The 16,191-nt window shown below is 43.7% G+C and overlaps 1 protein-coding gene across 1 annotated transcript; it reads left to right on the forward strand.

Annotated features, from left to right (window-relative positions):
- The first annotated feature begins 22 nt into the window (after positions 1-22).
- On the forward strand, positions 23-15,632 carry DESI1 (desumoylating isopeptidase 1). Its single transcript, XM_062624198.1, has 6 exons — positions 23-272; positions 9,128-9,149; positions 10,078-10,147; positions 10,847-10,956; positions 11,740-11,862; positions 12,866-15,632. Exons 1-6 carry the CDS (start codon positions 182-184, stop codon positions 12,957-12,959), a joined length of 510 nt encoding a protein of 169 aa, XP_062480182.1. The 5' UTR covers positions 23-181; the 3' UTR covers positions 12,960-15,632.
- Positions 15,633-16,191: the final 559 nt, after the last annotated feature.

The raw sequence follows: 16,191 nt of genomic DNA on the forward strand, positions 1-16,191 counted from the left end.
CCCTTTCCGTTCCGCCTGTCACCGCGCCGTTGGTGCTGCCGCACCCGCACCCGGGACCGGTGGTGGCGGGAACGGTACGGGGGCCGCTCTTACCCATTCCCTTCCGCTTCTCGGTACCTGGCGGGGCGGCAGGTGTCTATCAGGGTTCCCGGTGCCGCCCGGCGGCCGTGCCCGCGCCCTCATGGAGGAGCCGCTGGCCCTGCATCCCGTGAAGCTCTATGTGTACGACCTGTCCAAGGGCATGGCCCGGCGCCTCAGCCCCCTCATGCTGGGTAAGAGCACGGCGGGGGCACCGGCACTGCCCCCCCCCTCCGCGAAGGGCCCGGCCCGGGCCTCCCCTCCCGCTGCCGCCTCAGGAGGGTCGTGTCCTCCCACCCACCGCTGCGGTCCGGGCGGGAAAGGGCCGAAACTACCCGCTGCAGCCCCGGGCGTGGCTTGACCCGGCCCGGTACCGCTCTCCCAAGGGAATGGCCCCCCGGGGAAGGGCTCCCTTGGGTGTGGGTAGCGGGCACTGAGCTGCGGCGGTGGCCGGTGCCTGAAGCACGGCTTAGGAGTGCGCGGGCCTTGCTCGGGGGCTCGGTGTGTGGGGTTTAGCGGAAGCATCCCTGTCTCCATTGTCAGCGGGACCAGCTTTGTCAGGCAGGCAGGTCCAGGTGAAGAGGGTCCAGGCACTTTTCCACCGTCTGTCATTGGCATGATTTACTAAAGCCTAATTAAAAGTATTACTTAGCCCCTGAAGTGAGGGAAAGCTCATGTTCATGACACCCCAACTGCTGTGACACCTTGGCAGGAAGGCTGAGCTGGAAGAAGGCCTGCTGCTGTTCACAAGATTATTGGGTTTGTGTTGTGGTGAGGCTGGACTGGGTTGAGCATTGCACAGCTGTGATGCGCAGCAAGCCACCTTCTCCTTCCAGAGAGTTGGTAGGAGCTTGTTGTGTGGCTTATCAAGTATGTGTGTGTTTCCAGCTGAACCTTGGACTGGGGACACAAAAAAAAAACAAAAACACAGGTTTTGCTTGAAGTTTTGGAAGCATGAATTAGGAGCAGAACAAGAAAGTGGTTTGTACCTGTTACGTGTAGGCTCTGGCCCATATCAGTCTGTATGAAATGAGACTTCTCAACAGGCGCAGTGTCTGAACAGATGGCTCTGTGTAATCTTGTTTTACAGTTTGTTGGCATTCGCTTCACTCATCTTTACTAAGAGGAGGTTCTGTGCTTTCCTGCAGGCTTAAAATCAAAGTCCAAATAATTCTTAGTGTGAGGTTTCCTACATGGCAATGATAGGCTTCCAAAGTTGAGAAGGTAATATTGTGGAGATTGAATGGGCTGTGCTCCATTAGCCATAAAGCAGCAACAGCTGTGGAAGATGGGTGCTTCCTGTACTGGTTAACCTCAAAACATTTTGTGTGGTCACTCACTTCTGTTGCAGCCCTCAGGGAAGTAATTTTTCACTTGTTAATTCACAATAGCCATGTTTTATCTTGTGCTAGGAGTTACATGTCTTAAGATACAAATTACATGTGTGTATGATTTACCTGTGTTAGAGGTAAGCAGATTTTGACCACTCTATTTCGACATGTTGATCCAAGCAAAGACTTGTACAGAAATAGGTTGTCACTTTGTGCATCTCCATGCCAGTCTTCACACAGGTCTCTCTTACATGCAGACTCAATCTTGGGATCTTTTAGCTTTCTGAATTTCTACATAAAAACACTTAGTGCACAACTTCATTTTTGGTGCTATCCGAACAGCAATTTCAAAACCTTGTGCTTGTGATACAGTTTGGTGCTACACTTTGAGGAGTCTGAGTAATGAAAAGGAAAACTTACAAAGCTGAGCACACCTCTTGGAAGCATGGGAAGTGTCACTCATCCTGCCCAGTAACCAGCTGAGCTCAGACGTGTTCATGGAGCAGGGCCAACAAGGCCTATGTGGTCACAGTGACAGTGCAGCCTGCGGAACACTTGTGGTAATGTGGATCCAGCAACTGAATTGTCTGTAAAACAAATCATTGTTTGTTCCTTTTTTCCTTCAAGTTAAGGCTCTTATGTGGTTTACATCCAGTTCTCTCATATCTCCAGATTATTTTAGATACCTCCCGAAGAGAGAAGTGATGGAGAGAATGTTCTGCTTGCCTGCTTTTTCTTGAAGAACAGCAGAATCTGTTGCTACTTCTCTGTACATCAGCTTTGAGGTGGACAATAGCTACTTTTTTTTTTTTTTTTTTGCCAGTGATGTCCATAAATTGTACTTCATCAGAAAAAGTCACAAATTGAAGAGGAAAGGATTTCTTAGATAATTTAGTGCCATATATTTGTCATCTGTACTTCAGGTATTCTTCCCGTAGATGCTGCGTTTTACTGAAATAGTGCTTTAGCTTTGAGTGATAATTCTGTAACATCACCTATACGGAAATACATATGATTTAGAAAGAAGAAACAAATACAATCATTGATTGTGTTAAAATCAATTCCTAGTGTGCTCGAAAACAGCTCAGATCCCACTGCCAGAGTGGGATGCATCCTTTCTTATGGTGGTGACCACTGCAAGAGCATCACCACATGATATCTTGAGTTGTGCTAATAGGATCCAGAGGTATTATGGATTATACCAATACAGCATTCAAGGATCAAGTCTCACTACTAAATGTTGTCCTAACTTTTTCAGTATCAGTTCCCTTTGTTGTTGTTGAATGATGAACCTGGAAGGCAGAGCTATACAGCACCGTTCATAGCAGGCTTTAGGGTGACACAGTCATGCCCTTGGGCACGTCTTCGCTTTTTGTTGTTCCTAATTTTTTGTGAGATTCCTGTATTTCTCGGTGAATACTTCTGTTCTAAAGTATACATGACCAAATATTACAGTTCGATCGCCTTTGAAATCAGAAGTGGTGTGTTTAATTTTTGTGTGCTGTTGCTTTACATGCATCTTCTCTACAGGTACTGTTCCCTCTCCACCATTCTCAGTCTGAGAGGCTATGTTTGTCCACCTACATGATCTAAAAATAGTAAATGTTAACCTGACTGCAGTGAGATTTCTGTTTTCAAGACAGAAAATATAATCCACCTGATTATTCTGCGGAGGGTAGAAAGGAAGACAGAGTAGTTCAGCTTGCAGTGCTGATTTTGAAGTAGATGTACAAAGGCAGAGAAATCTTTAAGGAAGATTAAAATTCTATTGCATCATGGGCCTAAAGGCAAATGTCTTGCGCCTCCCAAAGTTCTCCTGTCCTGTAACAGAGCTTATTGCTCATGTGACTCAAAGAATGGGCAGGACCTTAGTGTACTGTGGCACCTTTGGATGAGGGTAGTATAAATTAATGATCAGTTAACTTGGCAGTATGTATTGGTTGAAATGTAAGTGGTGAATTCAGCTGTAAGGACTTAACAGCCCAGAAGGGATTGCGGCAAAAGGTAACTGCTAAAAGGAGGTTCCTTCTGCTTTGTTCCTTTTTTCCAGACCCAGCACATCACTCTGCCTCTCTTCCACCCGTTCTGAAGAGTTTTGAATTGCTTCAATGTGAGATTCCATCAGAGCATTTGCTAGGGATTTCATTAAAATCAAGTGCATTTTCTTCCCCCAATCTAGCCTGCTTCTTGATATCTCTAGGCATCTCAAGGAGGAGAGAACTGAAGCAGGCTCCTCCCTCTACATTAGGCTGTCAGGTATTTTTGCTTCAATTGAGAGCCCTGGGTAGCACATAGGAGAAAGTGCTTGACTAATTTGGACAATTTTCACTTGAAAAGGGTAGGAATCGTAATGGATTTGCCTAAGGAAATTACAACAATATGCAAACCAATGCACTGTTATAATTTGGTCAGCCAGTGGGTATTTCTGTTGCTTCCAATTCCACGGGAGAATAGTTCACTGCTTTTCGGGGTGGCTTGCATATCCATTGCAGGGCATAGATACATCGTTAAAAAGTACTACGCTTCCCATTGTTTCTTTATTTTGCAGCTCAGGAACTGGTGTTGTTCTTGGGCTTGAGGGATGGATGGGTGGCCCATCTCCCTAATTCCTTCACATCTCAGAACTCTTCTGCCCTTCAGTCTAATAATTTGAATGAATATACGAACACCACTTTCATTGGGCATTTAAAATGCACAGGAATAAAACACGTTGTGTGGCCCTCAAGGTTAAGAAATTAACTGTGCCAGTAAAATAGATTGGCAAGCATCTAATCTTCCTTCTGCTTAGCCTTCCTGATAAATCCAAGCCTGGAAGTAATTCCATTTGATTATATCCTAAAATTATGTGGGCTTGCTTGCCTCTTTCAAAATACCCTCTTATCCTAACAGTGACAATCTCCTGAATCAGTTGTGCAACAAACAATTCTAACTACTTTGTTGTCCACATTCCTGTAACTAAGCTGAGGGTCCTGAAACTGTTTAATGCATTTGAATGTTGTATTTGTCTCTAGGTTTCTGGCTCACATGAGCAACATGAAAGTATTTGAGCTGTGGCTGTTATAAAGTAAAATAACAGCAAATGAATAAAAACCCAAAACTTGTTTCCTTGCCAGATGATACTCTGCCTCATTCAAACAATTTGAATCTTTGAGATGCTGAAGCATACAGACCTATGCTAAATTGGCGTCCCCTCCTGAGTTCTACTGAGTATTTTAAGATGAGATCCATCTAAGCATATCAGGCATTAAAAAAAACCCTAAAGATCAAGTATGTGATGAGGTTTCCAAAGCCTGACAAGGTATCATCACAAACAGGTGTACCACAGTAACCTTCATGTCCATGTTTGTGGTCTGTGACAAACACAAGGTAGCTCAACTTGCATTAGCTCATAATGCAAGCACGTCAAATTAAGCTGGACTGTTTCACATTTACTTCAGGCTGAGCTTGCGCTTGTGGGACAGCCGAAACCTTGTAACTTGACCATCTGCATTAATTGCTGTATAAGTGTGTACATCTAAATTTGCAACATCATTTCCTGCTCCACAGCCCTCCGGAAATATTTATTGTGCTAATATTGTGAATATCACAATATTCACATATTGTCATGATATGTGAAACATCTAAAGTCTTTAATTATCTTGCTGTTTCTGTTTTACCTGGATAAACAGGAGATGCCCAAAAGAGTATCATTCCATCATTCAGTGGAACAGTAATATGGAACAGTACATTGCTGTTCCATATTATATGCATGTGGATCATTTGGATTAGCTTTGCTGTAGCTGTTGAGTGAAGAGTAATGTCTGCAATTTAAAGGCTTTTGCAGCTCTAATCAAAATTACTGGGGAATCAGATTTTTCTATATAGTTACAGACAGCCTCAGCTTGCGAGTAAATGTGTTGCAGCAATAAGCATGAAATGTGATGATGTCTGCCAGTACCCCAGATGGCATTTGCAATCCCTTCCTCTAGAGCACTCAATTGTCTATGGGATGTAAGCTCTGTTGCACTGCAGGATTAGATGGGGAGGCTCCCTGAAAAGCTTGACCTTCTGTTTTTTCAAGCTGGATAGTGCTGCCAGAAGCAGTTTTAGTGGAAAGTGTCACTGCAAGGGGTGGGTACAACTTGTGCCGTAGCACTACTGCAGCAATACTGTGCTCATGCTCTCACTTGGGCAGCTGTCCGTGGAAACAGAACAGTGCTGATCCTCACTTGGTCATGCTGTTGGGGCTGGTGTTGTGTATCGAGCCTTCAGAGGCTGCAACGTATTTTGTATATAGTGGACAATGTCCAGCAGAAGGCAAAGACTGCCTTGATGGCTTTACATGAGCTTGTCAGGAGGGGCACTGTGAGCTGTCACCTGTTCTGTGCAATGTCTGAGTTTGAGAGAAGGGCAAGAAGAGTAACACAGGAGGATCACCAACTGAGACAAAACTTCAGGAGGAAGATGGTGGTGGAGGTGAAGGTCTGCATAGAACCTCTTACATGATGTCGCAGACAAACCTTGAGATTCTTGTTGAGCAGCAGAAAGGGAGCTGCACAGGTTCCTCAGAAGCTGGTGGCCATCAGCTTATTCCTGTTAGTCAGTTTAGGGTTGAGATGACAAGAGCCAGATGTGTAGCATAAGAAACTGCACAGCATACCAAAAGTTCTTGGTCTTAGGTGTCTCTCGATGGTGTGTATGTGGTGAATAATGGCAGGTTTCTTAGGCATGGGATTCCCCAATGTCACTGGAGAGGCCTGCACTGCCTCTGACCAAGCACAGTCCGCTGGTGGTAGAAGGGGATTTTGTTTTGCCTGCAGCAGGCTGGGGACCTGCTGTGGATGCTTTATTGTCATCAGTGCTGCAGATATGGCATGTATTTTATGCAGTGATGGCCTGGTTAATGTCTTACAGGAGCCAAGCAAAAAGAGCAGGTCAGCAGCTGTATTAAGATCATCAAACCAGTGCTTGGCACAAACTGACCTAGCTGAGCAGCCTCAGACAGACACGTCTTGTGAAGACAGGCAGCTTCACTTGGCAAGAGCTGTGCTGTTATTGCCCTGGCAGTTGCTGCCTCTTGTTGGCTACAGATTTTATGTGTAGCGGCCAGAGAGGAGCCCCCAAGGTTGGACTGCAATCTAATGCAAAGCCTCTTTCCTGAATTCTGCTGGTGTTTTGTTCATGCAATCAGAGAATTGCAGTGGTGGAAAAGGGCCTCTGGAAGTCCTGCTCAAAGTAGATCCAGTGGGAGCAGATTCTTCAGGCCTCTGAGCCAGCTGACTTCTGAGTATCTCCACAGTGGAAATCACACATGCATTCTGATCCCTGCCCCAGGGTTTGATGACCTTCATGGTATTTTTTTTTTTTTATCCTCTTACCTAGTTGTGAATTTCCCTTTTTCCAGCTAGCACCTTTTGCCTTTCACCTCTGAGTAGAGCAAAGCGCCCTTTTCCTCCATACACGTTAGATTGTTGTAGACAGCAATAAGGACTCTTGGCCTTCTCTTCTTGAGGCTGAACAGACCAGTTCTCTCAGCTGCTGTTCAGCTCAGCAAGTGCTCCAGCCCAGTATGTCTGTCTTAATGGGGAGGTCTGAAAGTAGACATGGCATTCCAGATGTGATCTCACAAGTGTCAAATATGGGTAGTCACTCTCCTTGAGCTGCTGGCTACAGCCTGGCTAGAGCAGCCCAATATGTGGTAGCCCTTGCCTCAATGACCTTTTCAAGTAGGTGCTGTGATTGCATGAGCAGGTTTTCAGCAACACCTGTGCCATTGTCAGCATCTGCTAGAATTCTTTCACCTGCACATGGATCTAGGTGCAAAGTGGCAGCTTTGTGGAAAGCCCTTTGTTTGCTGGAAATGAGGGTGAAAGTAAATATTAAGATGTTCTTTTTCCATTTAGCGTGCAAAAGGACAAATATAGTTCTAGTATGTGCTGTGTTTGAAATGGTTTGTTTCTCTGCCCTAAAGGGTAAAGTTCAAGTTCTAGTGTTTTATTTTGAATGAATGTGTAATAATCTATTAACAGATATGCAGAACACTATGTGAAATTCATGTGGTAGAGCCTATCATAGGCCAGCTGCTAACATTAAGGCAGTGCACTATACCCTACCTGCATGTTGCCAATGAGCCTGCAGTGCCACTGGTGTCTCTGGCAGCTCTAGAGCACAAGGCAAAAGCTCTAATGGGGAAGATGTGGAACAAGGGACAGAGAATGGAGGAGAAGAACAGCATGGGGCACACTGAAGGGGCAGCAAATGCTCCTGAGATGTTGTAATACACACTTTGCTTCTCTTGTCGTTGCTACTATCTTTTCGCCTTCATCCTACTCCATGCCTACATTTCTGTGAGGTGGATGACAGGGAATATGCTTGCTGCCTGGCTGTAATCCATGGTAGTGACAAATCAGTCCACCTACTTCAGAACTGTGTGTGCTTGCTTCTACTGGTGTCTCTATTGTCACAACAGTCTTTTCCCTGCCAGCACTCTTCTACGACCCTCATCTGACACAGGTATCTCGCTCTGTGCTTTTGTTTATTCCGTACTTGGACACATAAGCATCCTTTTCTCTGAACTCTTGAAGGATTATCCTCATCAATTATCCTCATCAATAAAAATCCTTTTTTTTTTTTTTAACTTGGTCCTCATGGTGACTGAAAGTTGGTTTTGCCCAAGAGAAAGAGCTCATGAAGAACTACTGCTGCTTTGAAGTAGCATGCTTGCTCCTGGCAATCCCAGACCCAAGCAGCCCTGTGGAGGAGTAAGAGGATAAATATCCCCAAACCCTCTGCCTATAGAAAGGGAAAGACAGTGCCTTTGCCTGCCTGTGGGTTGTTGGTGTCATGGTACTGATGTATGTGCCATGACTGGAGAGTATCTTTTCACAGGACAAGTGGAACTAGTACGCTGCAGCCTATCACTGCTAGCACACCAGGTATCTTGGAAGAAGCCGGACACCAACAGAAGAGTGGCCTCTTCAAGCTTCAGCAGAGAGGCCAAGACTTTAGCTTATGATAGTTAGAGTTTAGAGCAGTAACAGCTGGTGATCCTTTGGTGATCTTGAGATCCTACCATGAACACAGAGTTTTAGGTTTCCCACTTCTAGGGAACTAGCAATGCATTTCAGAAGACACAATGGTGTCAGCTTAGTGGTGCCTGAAGCAAGTCTTTGCTGCTGTGTTCTACAAAACACACAATTTGTATAAATTTCAACCCTGCACTCCTCCCTGCCTGACTGCACTTAAACTGGTAATTCTAAAGGGCAGGGGAGGGAAGGAAAAGGAGGCAATCATGGCATAGATTAGAGAGACTTTGACCACAGATCATATGTTTGAGTCAGATTTCTCTTCACTGGCTGAAAATACTCTCTGCTGGCTAACTGCCTGCCATTATGAAATCTGTGTAGAATTCAACTCTTCTGTTCCTGACTGAAGGTGCTAATCTGAGGAAAAGTGTTTTTTTCTTGTTCTGTAGATAAAAGCCTAAGACAGATAAGCACTGGCAGGACAGGATGGCATTGCCACCTCTGCATACAGGAGGAAAAAAATATAGCCCTAGTGTGGACCAGGTAGTTAATTTGAAAGCAAGACATTCTGTTCCTTTAGAAGAAGCTGTGGGATGAAATCTTCGGCGTTATTGTCATGGTGAAGTAATAAGCATAGTTCTTATGTGATTGACAGACTGTAGGCTGAAATCTGGAAAATATGTTGCTAATAACTCTTCTTTTCTCTGCATACAGGGAAACAGCTGGATGGCATATGGTAAGTGACTAGATTTAAATCGCATAATGTGTGTTGAACACTATGTCGTATAGGAAATATTTTCAGTATGAGATTGTGCGCTTCAGATCTTAAGAACACTTTGGTGCTGAAGAGAGACCAAGGCACTTTTGCTTCCTGAATACAGATTGACAGTAAGATGACGTACAGTCAGGTGCTGGTTGAACTTCTCCATCCAAAGCTCAGTGGACCCCATGAAAAAAATTGTTGGTAGTAGCTGTTGCATTTTAATGCACTTGTACACTCTTTCAAGGGTAGGATATTGTCTTTGGCCCAAGCACTTTTAGGTGGGAAGAAGGCATTACAAAATAAGGCATTCTGGCACATAAAAGCAGTAACTACATTTTGTTACAAAAGACATCCCAATTTGCTGCCATTCATATCGAGAGAGTGGTTGCTGGTTGGTTTGGGGTTTTTGTTTTTTTTTGTTTGAGGTGTTTTTTTTTCCTTAAAGGCAAACACATGTTCCCAAAGCTCCTGTTTTCCTCTCTATTGATCCGTCTGCAGTGACTGTCTGTCCTTCTCAGTCAGTGTCTGTCAGACCCACACTTCTGTCAGTGCGGTAGCAGAGCTAGCTCCGTCTCTCCATCTCTGTGAATTTACCCTCAGCCCTTTAGTGGAAAGAGGCTGCTGGAGATCTCATGCTGGTGGGGAAGTTTCCTTCTTCCTATGCTCCTTCATGCTTGAGCACATCTATGCCTGTTCTTTCCCAGCCACTTAGAGTATTACAATAGTCTTGCTAATCACTGCTTCTCTATCCAGTCATGTCCCAGCAGATCACAACACATTGACCTTTTTTTTTTTCAGTTGTTCACTTCATATTGTTTTTGAGCACACAAATTTGCCAGTGATTTATATGCTAGGTTAACTATTTCCTTTGTTTCACCTGTGGTTTCTTACTCTGTGGCAGGCACACCTCCATAATAGTCCATAAGGATGAGTTCTTCTACGGCAGTGGAGGAATCTCCAGCTGTGCACCTGTAAGTTAAACTTCTGTTTGTGATAATTCTGTGATAGGGTTACCTGATCAAAATTGCTTGTGACACTGTCTTCTAAGAAAGCAGCAAGAGGCTTCTGAATGCAGCCACATACTGCTGCTTGCCATGGATTCCCAGGGCTTCTGAAGAAAAGGGAGCATGGGCAGCAAGTTTAAGCCTAACTAAATACAGGTTGGGAGTTGCTTCTGCTGAGAGAATCTGCCTATCCACAACACCTTCTGCAGCTGCATTGGCAGAGTGATGCCTTGTCAAATTCTGAATCAGGGGCGTTTATGTGCTGACATGGCAACTTGAGATCCTTTTAAAATCTTAAATAATAAAATCGTGATGCTTTGACAGGCTTTTCTCTTGGAGAGGCAAAACTGGTGGACCATTCTTCTAAAGCAGAATTTTGCCATAGTCTATAGCTTTCAGCATCAAGAGCCAAGTATACAAGCTGAAATGTAAGTTGCATTCTGCATACTTCTCAGAGAATTAGAAGTAACATGCAACTTACATGCTCCTAAACATGAAGTAACATGCTCCCAGAACAGGGGAGGCCAGCAGGGCTTTTTGCTTCACAAATATACCTAAAGTACTTTATTTTGTGCCTGGACAAGCCACAACAGCTCTAGTCAGTAGAGTCCTTCCAAATAATTCACTGTCCATTTAACATTGTCTTCTGGCTGTTAATTTTTACAGGGAGGGACACTTCTTGGACCTCCAGACACAGTTGTTGACCTGGGGAACACTGAAGTCACAGAAGAAATTTTTCTGGAGTATCTTTCCTCACTGGGGGAATCTATGTTCCGGTAAGTAGCAGCTTGTGCTGTAAAATCAACAAAAAAGGCCTTTAGGGGAAGAGATGCAGAGTGGAGGAAGATACTGTGAAACCGATCCTGGTTACAAAGCTCTGTCTGCTAAGTGCATTATTTTGTACTTTCCGACTATGAGACTGGATCTGATGCACTGATACACGAGGAGCTACCGGCTAGGCAACTCTCTAGTGTGCCAGCCTTGAGCTAGGCTGAGAAAGTGTTGTTGCCAGCAAGTCTTTCATGCTGCTTTTTTGTCAAATGGAACAATGCCTGCAATGCCTTTGAAAGAATCACCAGGGAAAATGAAGGCACTGTATGAAATATTTCAGTAAATAGTTCTTTGCCCCATGAGTCATAGGTAAAGTGTTGTATTAAAGCTGCCAACTTTTCATATGAGTAAAATCAAGGCCTTGACTGTTAAAGAGTCTAGTCTACTCACAAGAATGGGAAAGTAGCGTTTAGTGTTCTGGCTATATTTCAATGTCAGTAATTCCTGTGATTTCTCATTATTCCTTCTGTGGATTTAATTGAAGAACGCTGACCTCACTTACCCTCCAAAAAACATTGTACGAAGTCAGTGATGCAGAGATGCCATTTTCCTCCCAGATTCAATTGAATTTGAAGGTGAATTGATGTCTCTATTTGCCTTAGAATTCTCTGTGGGGGAAAAGTGCTAATATAAGATGATGTTCCTCATTAGGGGACGAAGTTTTCCTGCTTGTTAGATTTATTGCTGACTCTCTATTTTTATGTTTCAATTCCTTTCCTGTGGCACAGAGGAGAATCTTACAACCTCTTTGAACATAACTGCAACACCTTCAGTAATGAAGTGGCACAGTTCCTGACAGGAAAAAAAATCCCTTCCTACATCACTGACCTTCCAGCTGAAGTTCTTGCCACGTGAGTATGCATGCTGCTCCTCTCCATGGTGTATTGTTTCATGCCAGTGCTTACAAATTTGACAGACAATCAGCATAAGATTAAGGAGAGGATGCTATTTGCTTTACTTGAACACTTACAACACTGTACAACAGGTGCTGACTGGTACTGATGTTGCTGAAAAGACATGATAAGGTTGATCTTCTACTTTTAACTTATGCTAGTTATTTTGCAATGGTCTCATAAATGTCACCAGGCAGGGAAAAAGTAATTTTAAAATTAACATTGCAGTTTTAAAACTAGGACTGGATGGAAGAAAAAAGGAAATGAAGAATTCCTGCCTCATAGTCCAGCTCAGCTTCTTTTTCCTCTTAATTCTCAGATAGTGAGGATCCCAGTGGGCTGGTTTGAGCTCCATCATATAGGTCTTATTTCTCATAACAGTGGTATACCACATTTTTGGGGAGACACACATCTTCTATCTGGGGCTCTTATTGCTTCATATGTTTCAAAATCGAAGTCTGTAACAGAGTGAGTCATATTGAAAGATAAACCAGGTTTATTTTTCAGTGTTGCAGTGCTACAGATTGCAACAGCAATTGTTGTATGAGTGTTGAACCATTGTCTTATGAGGGAGCTAGAGGGTATTCTAGCAGTCTTTAACATTGATGTGGTACGTAACAGAGCACAGCAGTTGCATAACAGGGCTTTCATTCACACACTTAAGTAGAATGAATTACTAAAAGCCAGTTTCAGACACAGTATTACCACATTAGCAGTCTGGGCATGTTAGGACTCAGAACTAGCTTGTATAAAATCATGTTTGAAATTCTGAGTTATTGAACAGTGAACTCTAATTGGTTAAATTTACTTCAGTTTGCAATGGAAGTCTGTTCTTCAGATTTGCTTAGAAGCAGTGTTAGTTTGATTGCGCTCTAGGAAGTGAGTGCACTTCAGTAGTATATGGGAAAAGTTTTCCATCAAGAGATGATTTATTGAGATGTTTATTTCTTTACCTTCTCAGACCTTTTGGACAAGCTTTAAGGCCCCTCCTGGACTCCATCCAGATCCAGCCACCTGGAGGAAATACCTTCAGCAGACATAATGGACAGAGCTAACAGGAGTGACCCAGTGTGCCCAGCCTCACCAGGCCTCTTCCTTTTTAAACATCAATATATGAGATTTCTATTTTATAATTTCTCATCTGAATTAACTCTACCGAAGCTACAAGACAAGTTTTAAAATTTCCTAGGGAGAGGATTTATCAGGGTGCATGTAAGCCAATGCTACCAAAAAGATTGCCATAATTTCTAATAATATTATACTAATTTATAAAGGCTGTCTTGTCCAAGTAGGATGACACTTTCCAAGTAACTCCTGTGATGGTAAGTGGGAATTCATTCCATGAGCATTCAAGAGCCCATTACACAATTTGAAGTAAATAAGGGATGTCGTGGCTGTCCCTTGCAGGCTTGCATCTTTCTCCTGTCATTGCCTATGTTATGGGGGTATTTGCTGAAGTCTTTAGCAAAAAGGCAAAGGAACTATTGGTAGCCTAGGAAGTAAAGGTATCCCAGGATTAGTCTTCTGCATGTTTCATTGATATTATGTTGTTTGCTCAAGGGAAAAGCTGAACTCATCTGATTTGAATGTTTGCAGTGGCAAAGCTGTGCGGGAAAGGTGATCAAGCTGAACTGTTGTGTCTGTGTCATGCTCAAGTTGAAACCTTCAGTGGGATGAGTTGTGTGAGGAAGGGAGTTACCAAGAGCCTTGTAACGCTAGATCCAAGAGTTGTGGGGTGGAACCAGTTGACAGAACAGAATATCATTATTTCAGGTGAAAGTAAAATGAAGTGAAAGGTTTACTTTTCTGGTATTTAGGATTACTGGCAGATAGTTAACCGTTACGTTTGCATAAGAGCTGTTCTGTTTGGCTTTGAGGTTTTTTTTTCTTACCAAGCCAGAGTTACAGTACAGCAAGGCAGGAACAGCATGACAACTGCATGATAATATAAGGTGGACCAATTCTGCCTTCAATATCTGGTTGCAGACACAATAGGAATTCAGTTTTCCTTGATATTGCTGTCCTTTCCGAAGCAAACACATAACTGAGAGGACTCTGCTTGAGTGTAAGAGGAATTAGGTGGTAGGTCTCCCCTGATGTAAAGAAAATGAGGAAGAGTAAAATCAAGCTCTTCTATGAAACAATTGAGTTCATTGGGATACATGCAGAAGCAGTCCTGTCCTTAGATTGGCATTAGATTGTATCAATACTGCTTCTTCTAGTTTAAGATTCTTACAGCTTTGCAGCTATTTGCAGTGGAAAACGATTGGGGGAATGAAAAATAGGCACACTGATTTCTTTTCATGCATTGTGTATACACTACTTTCATGAGCAGTTTTATAGCAGTTGCATTTAGGAAGGAACAGAAGAAAGACATGAGAGAAACCCCAAAACATTGCTGATGCTCCAGAAATGGAGATTGCACGTCCCAGATGCCACTGAAAAAGCATCTATGCAAATGTATAGCTCTTTGTCCACTGCTTTGTTGTGAGAAGTATCGCTGCAAGTTCAGTCCTGGATCTCAGATTTGCTGCACTGGAATCTTCCTGCATACCTGAAGGAGATGTCTTTCCTCTGCTGGGCTCTCTTCTCCCAGAATAATACAGTATAAGTTTCTCACACTGTTACTCAGTGTGGACTATAATGGTTCATATTTTTGAGGGGATGGAATGGAGGAAAACTGCAGTTTTAGTCACTCTGTCAAATACTTCTTGCCCTGCACCTTGTGCAGTTGCTACACAAGTGGGAGTGGGGTATTGTCAGTCCATTCTGCAGTTTTGTGTGTACCTGCTCTCAGTGCACCACAGTGGCCCCTGCAGCCACAGTGCTATAGCTCGTTAAAGGTCTTGGAGCTTCCTCAGTTGAACAGGTACACTCCACCTGATATGGTCCAGCCCAACATCTAAGTATGTAGTGTGGTACCTGCAAGCAACATAGCTGTTGTTGCTTGTCTTTCAGCAAACTATTGCTTCAGGTGCAGCTGCCTTCAGTGGAAGCACTGGTGCCACAGTTTCTGCTCCACACTCTTTACACAGTGAGGATATCCCCTGTATGCTCACCACTGAAGAGGTCCTGAGCTTGGTTTCTGCTTTGGCTGCCTACTTGAGGACTTTTTACATCCCTTTGGAAGGCAGGAAAGAACAGTTCACCCCATGCATTTTGCCATCTGCCTTTTCCCCTCCTGAGCAGCCCCTTTGCAGAAGAGATGTTGCTGCTACTTTAAGGTCACTGGGTAAAATTTCCCTTGGCCATACACTGTTTGCAATAGCCAAGGAGCTCCTAGAGGGTCCCCTGGGCTGGGGACCTGCTCCGTGTTTCATGGCAAAAGAACTGTAGGAGGGAATCCTGTTTGCTTGATCTTGCTGGGTGACAAGACCCTTGTACCTGGTAGGCCTCTTTGGAAACCCATTTTCCTCAAAGATGGTTATGTGCAAATTGCAGGACTGTGGCCCCACCATTCCACCCATAGATATACGAACTAGACTGAGAGGCGTATGTAAGTGTATATAGGTGACAAACTTCAGCCAGCTGATTGACAGAGGGTGGGGGAAACTGAGCTCCTGAAAGGGAACAGAGCCTTTTTTTCCCCCACACACACTTACTCTTCTGTCTTGTATTGTTGGGGTTCCCCTGTGCCATTTTGAAAATGTTAATAACGTCTTTAGACAGGAAGTGATGTTTTGGTTTATTTGTGGGTTTTTTCTATTACAATAAAAATAAATACAGCAGGTTTTCCTGTTTGAATATATGCGTCCATGCAGCTGCCCAGCAAATGCAGCAGAAGTCATCATTTTCTTCACTCTAGTCCCAGCTAGGAAGCACAGGATGAGAAACTGCCCAAGCCTTTTGTGCCAAGTACTGCTACTGGATGTGGTTGCTACTGCCCTTGGCTAAAACTGGTTGCAGGGAATATTTTTCCTTCTGTAACCACTGTGGTATCTTATCAAGACCTCACGCCTGAGGCTTGACACAGCTTGGATGAGGTGAATGAAGGCTGGACAGTAGGTGTTCCATCAGTGTAGGTTTTGTGCAGCCTAATATCTGCTGTTGAAGCCCAACAGAGTTTAAATACAGGAAAAGGCTCAAAGCTTTTCCTGATTGTCTTACATTACTACTTTCAAGAAGAAAACAGCTTTAAGTAGTAGACTTGTAAGGATTATGTAGCATTGCACTGTTAAGGAGCAGGGGAAATACCTGGCTCTGGGGAAGAACTTAGTTCTGTTTGATTCAGCCTTCTGAACGCTTATCAGTGGGATCCAAATGATAAACCACATAGTTCACTGTTTG

Source organism: Pezoporus occidentalis, unplaced genomic scaffold (genome assembly GCF_034315485.1).
Source record: "Pezoporus occidentalis ecotype Australia unplaced genomic scaffold, CSIRO_AGI_Poc_V1 ctg263, whole genome shotgun sequence".
NCBI classification, from domain to species: domain Eukaryota; kingdom Metazoa; phylum Chordata; class Aves; order Psittaciformes; family Psittacidae; genus Pezoporus; species Pezoporus occidentalis.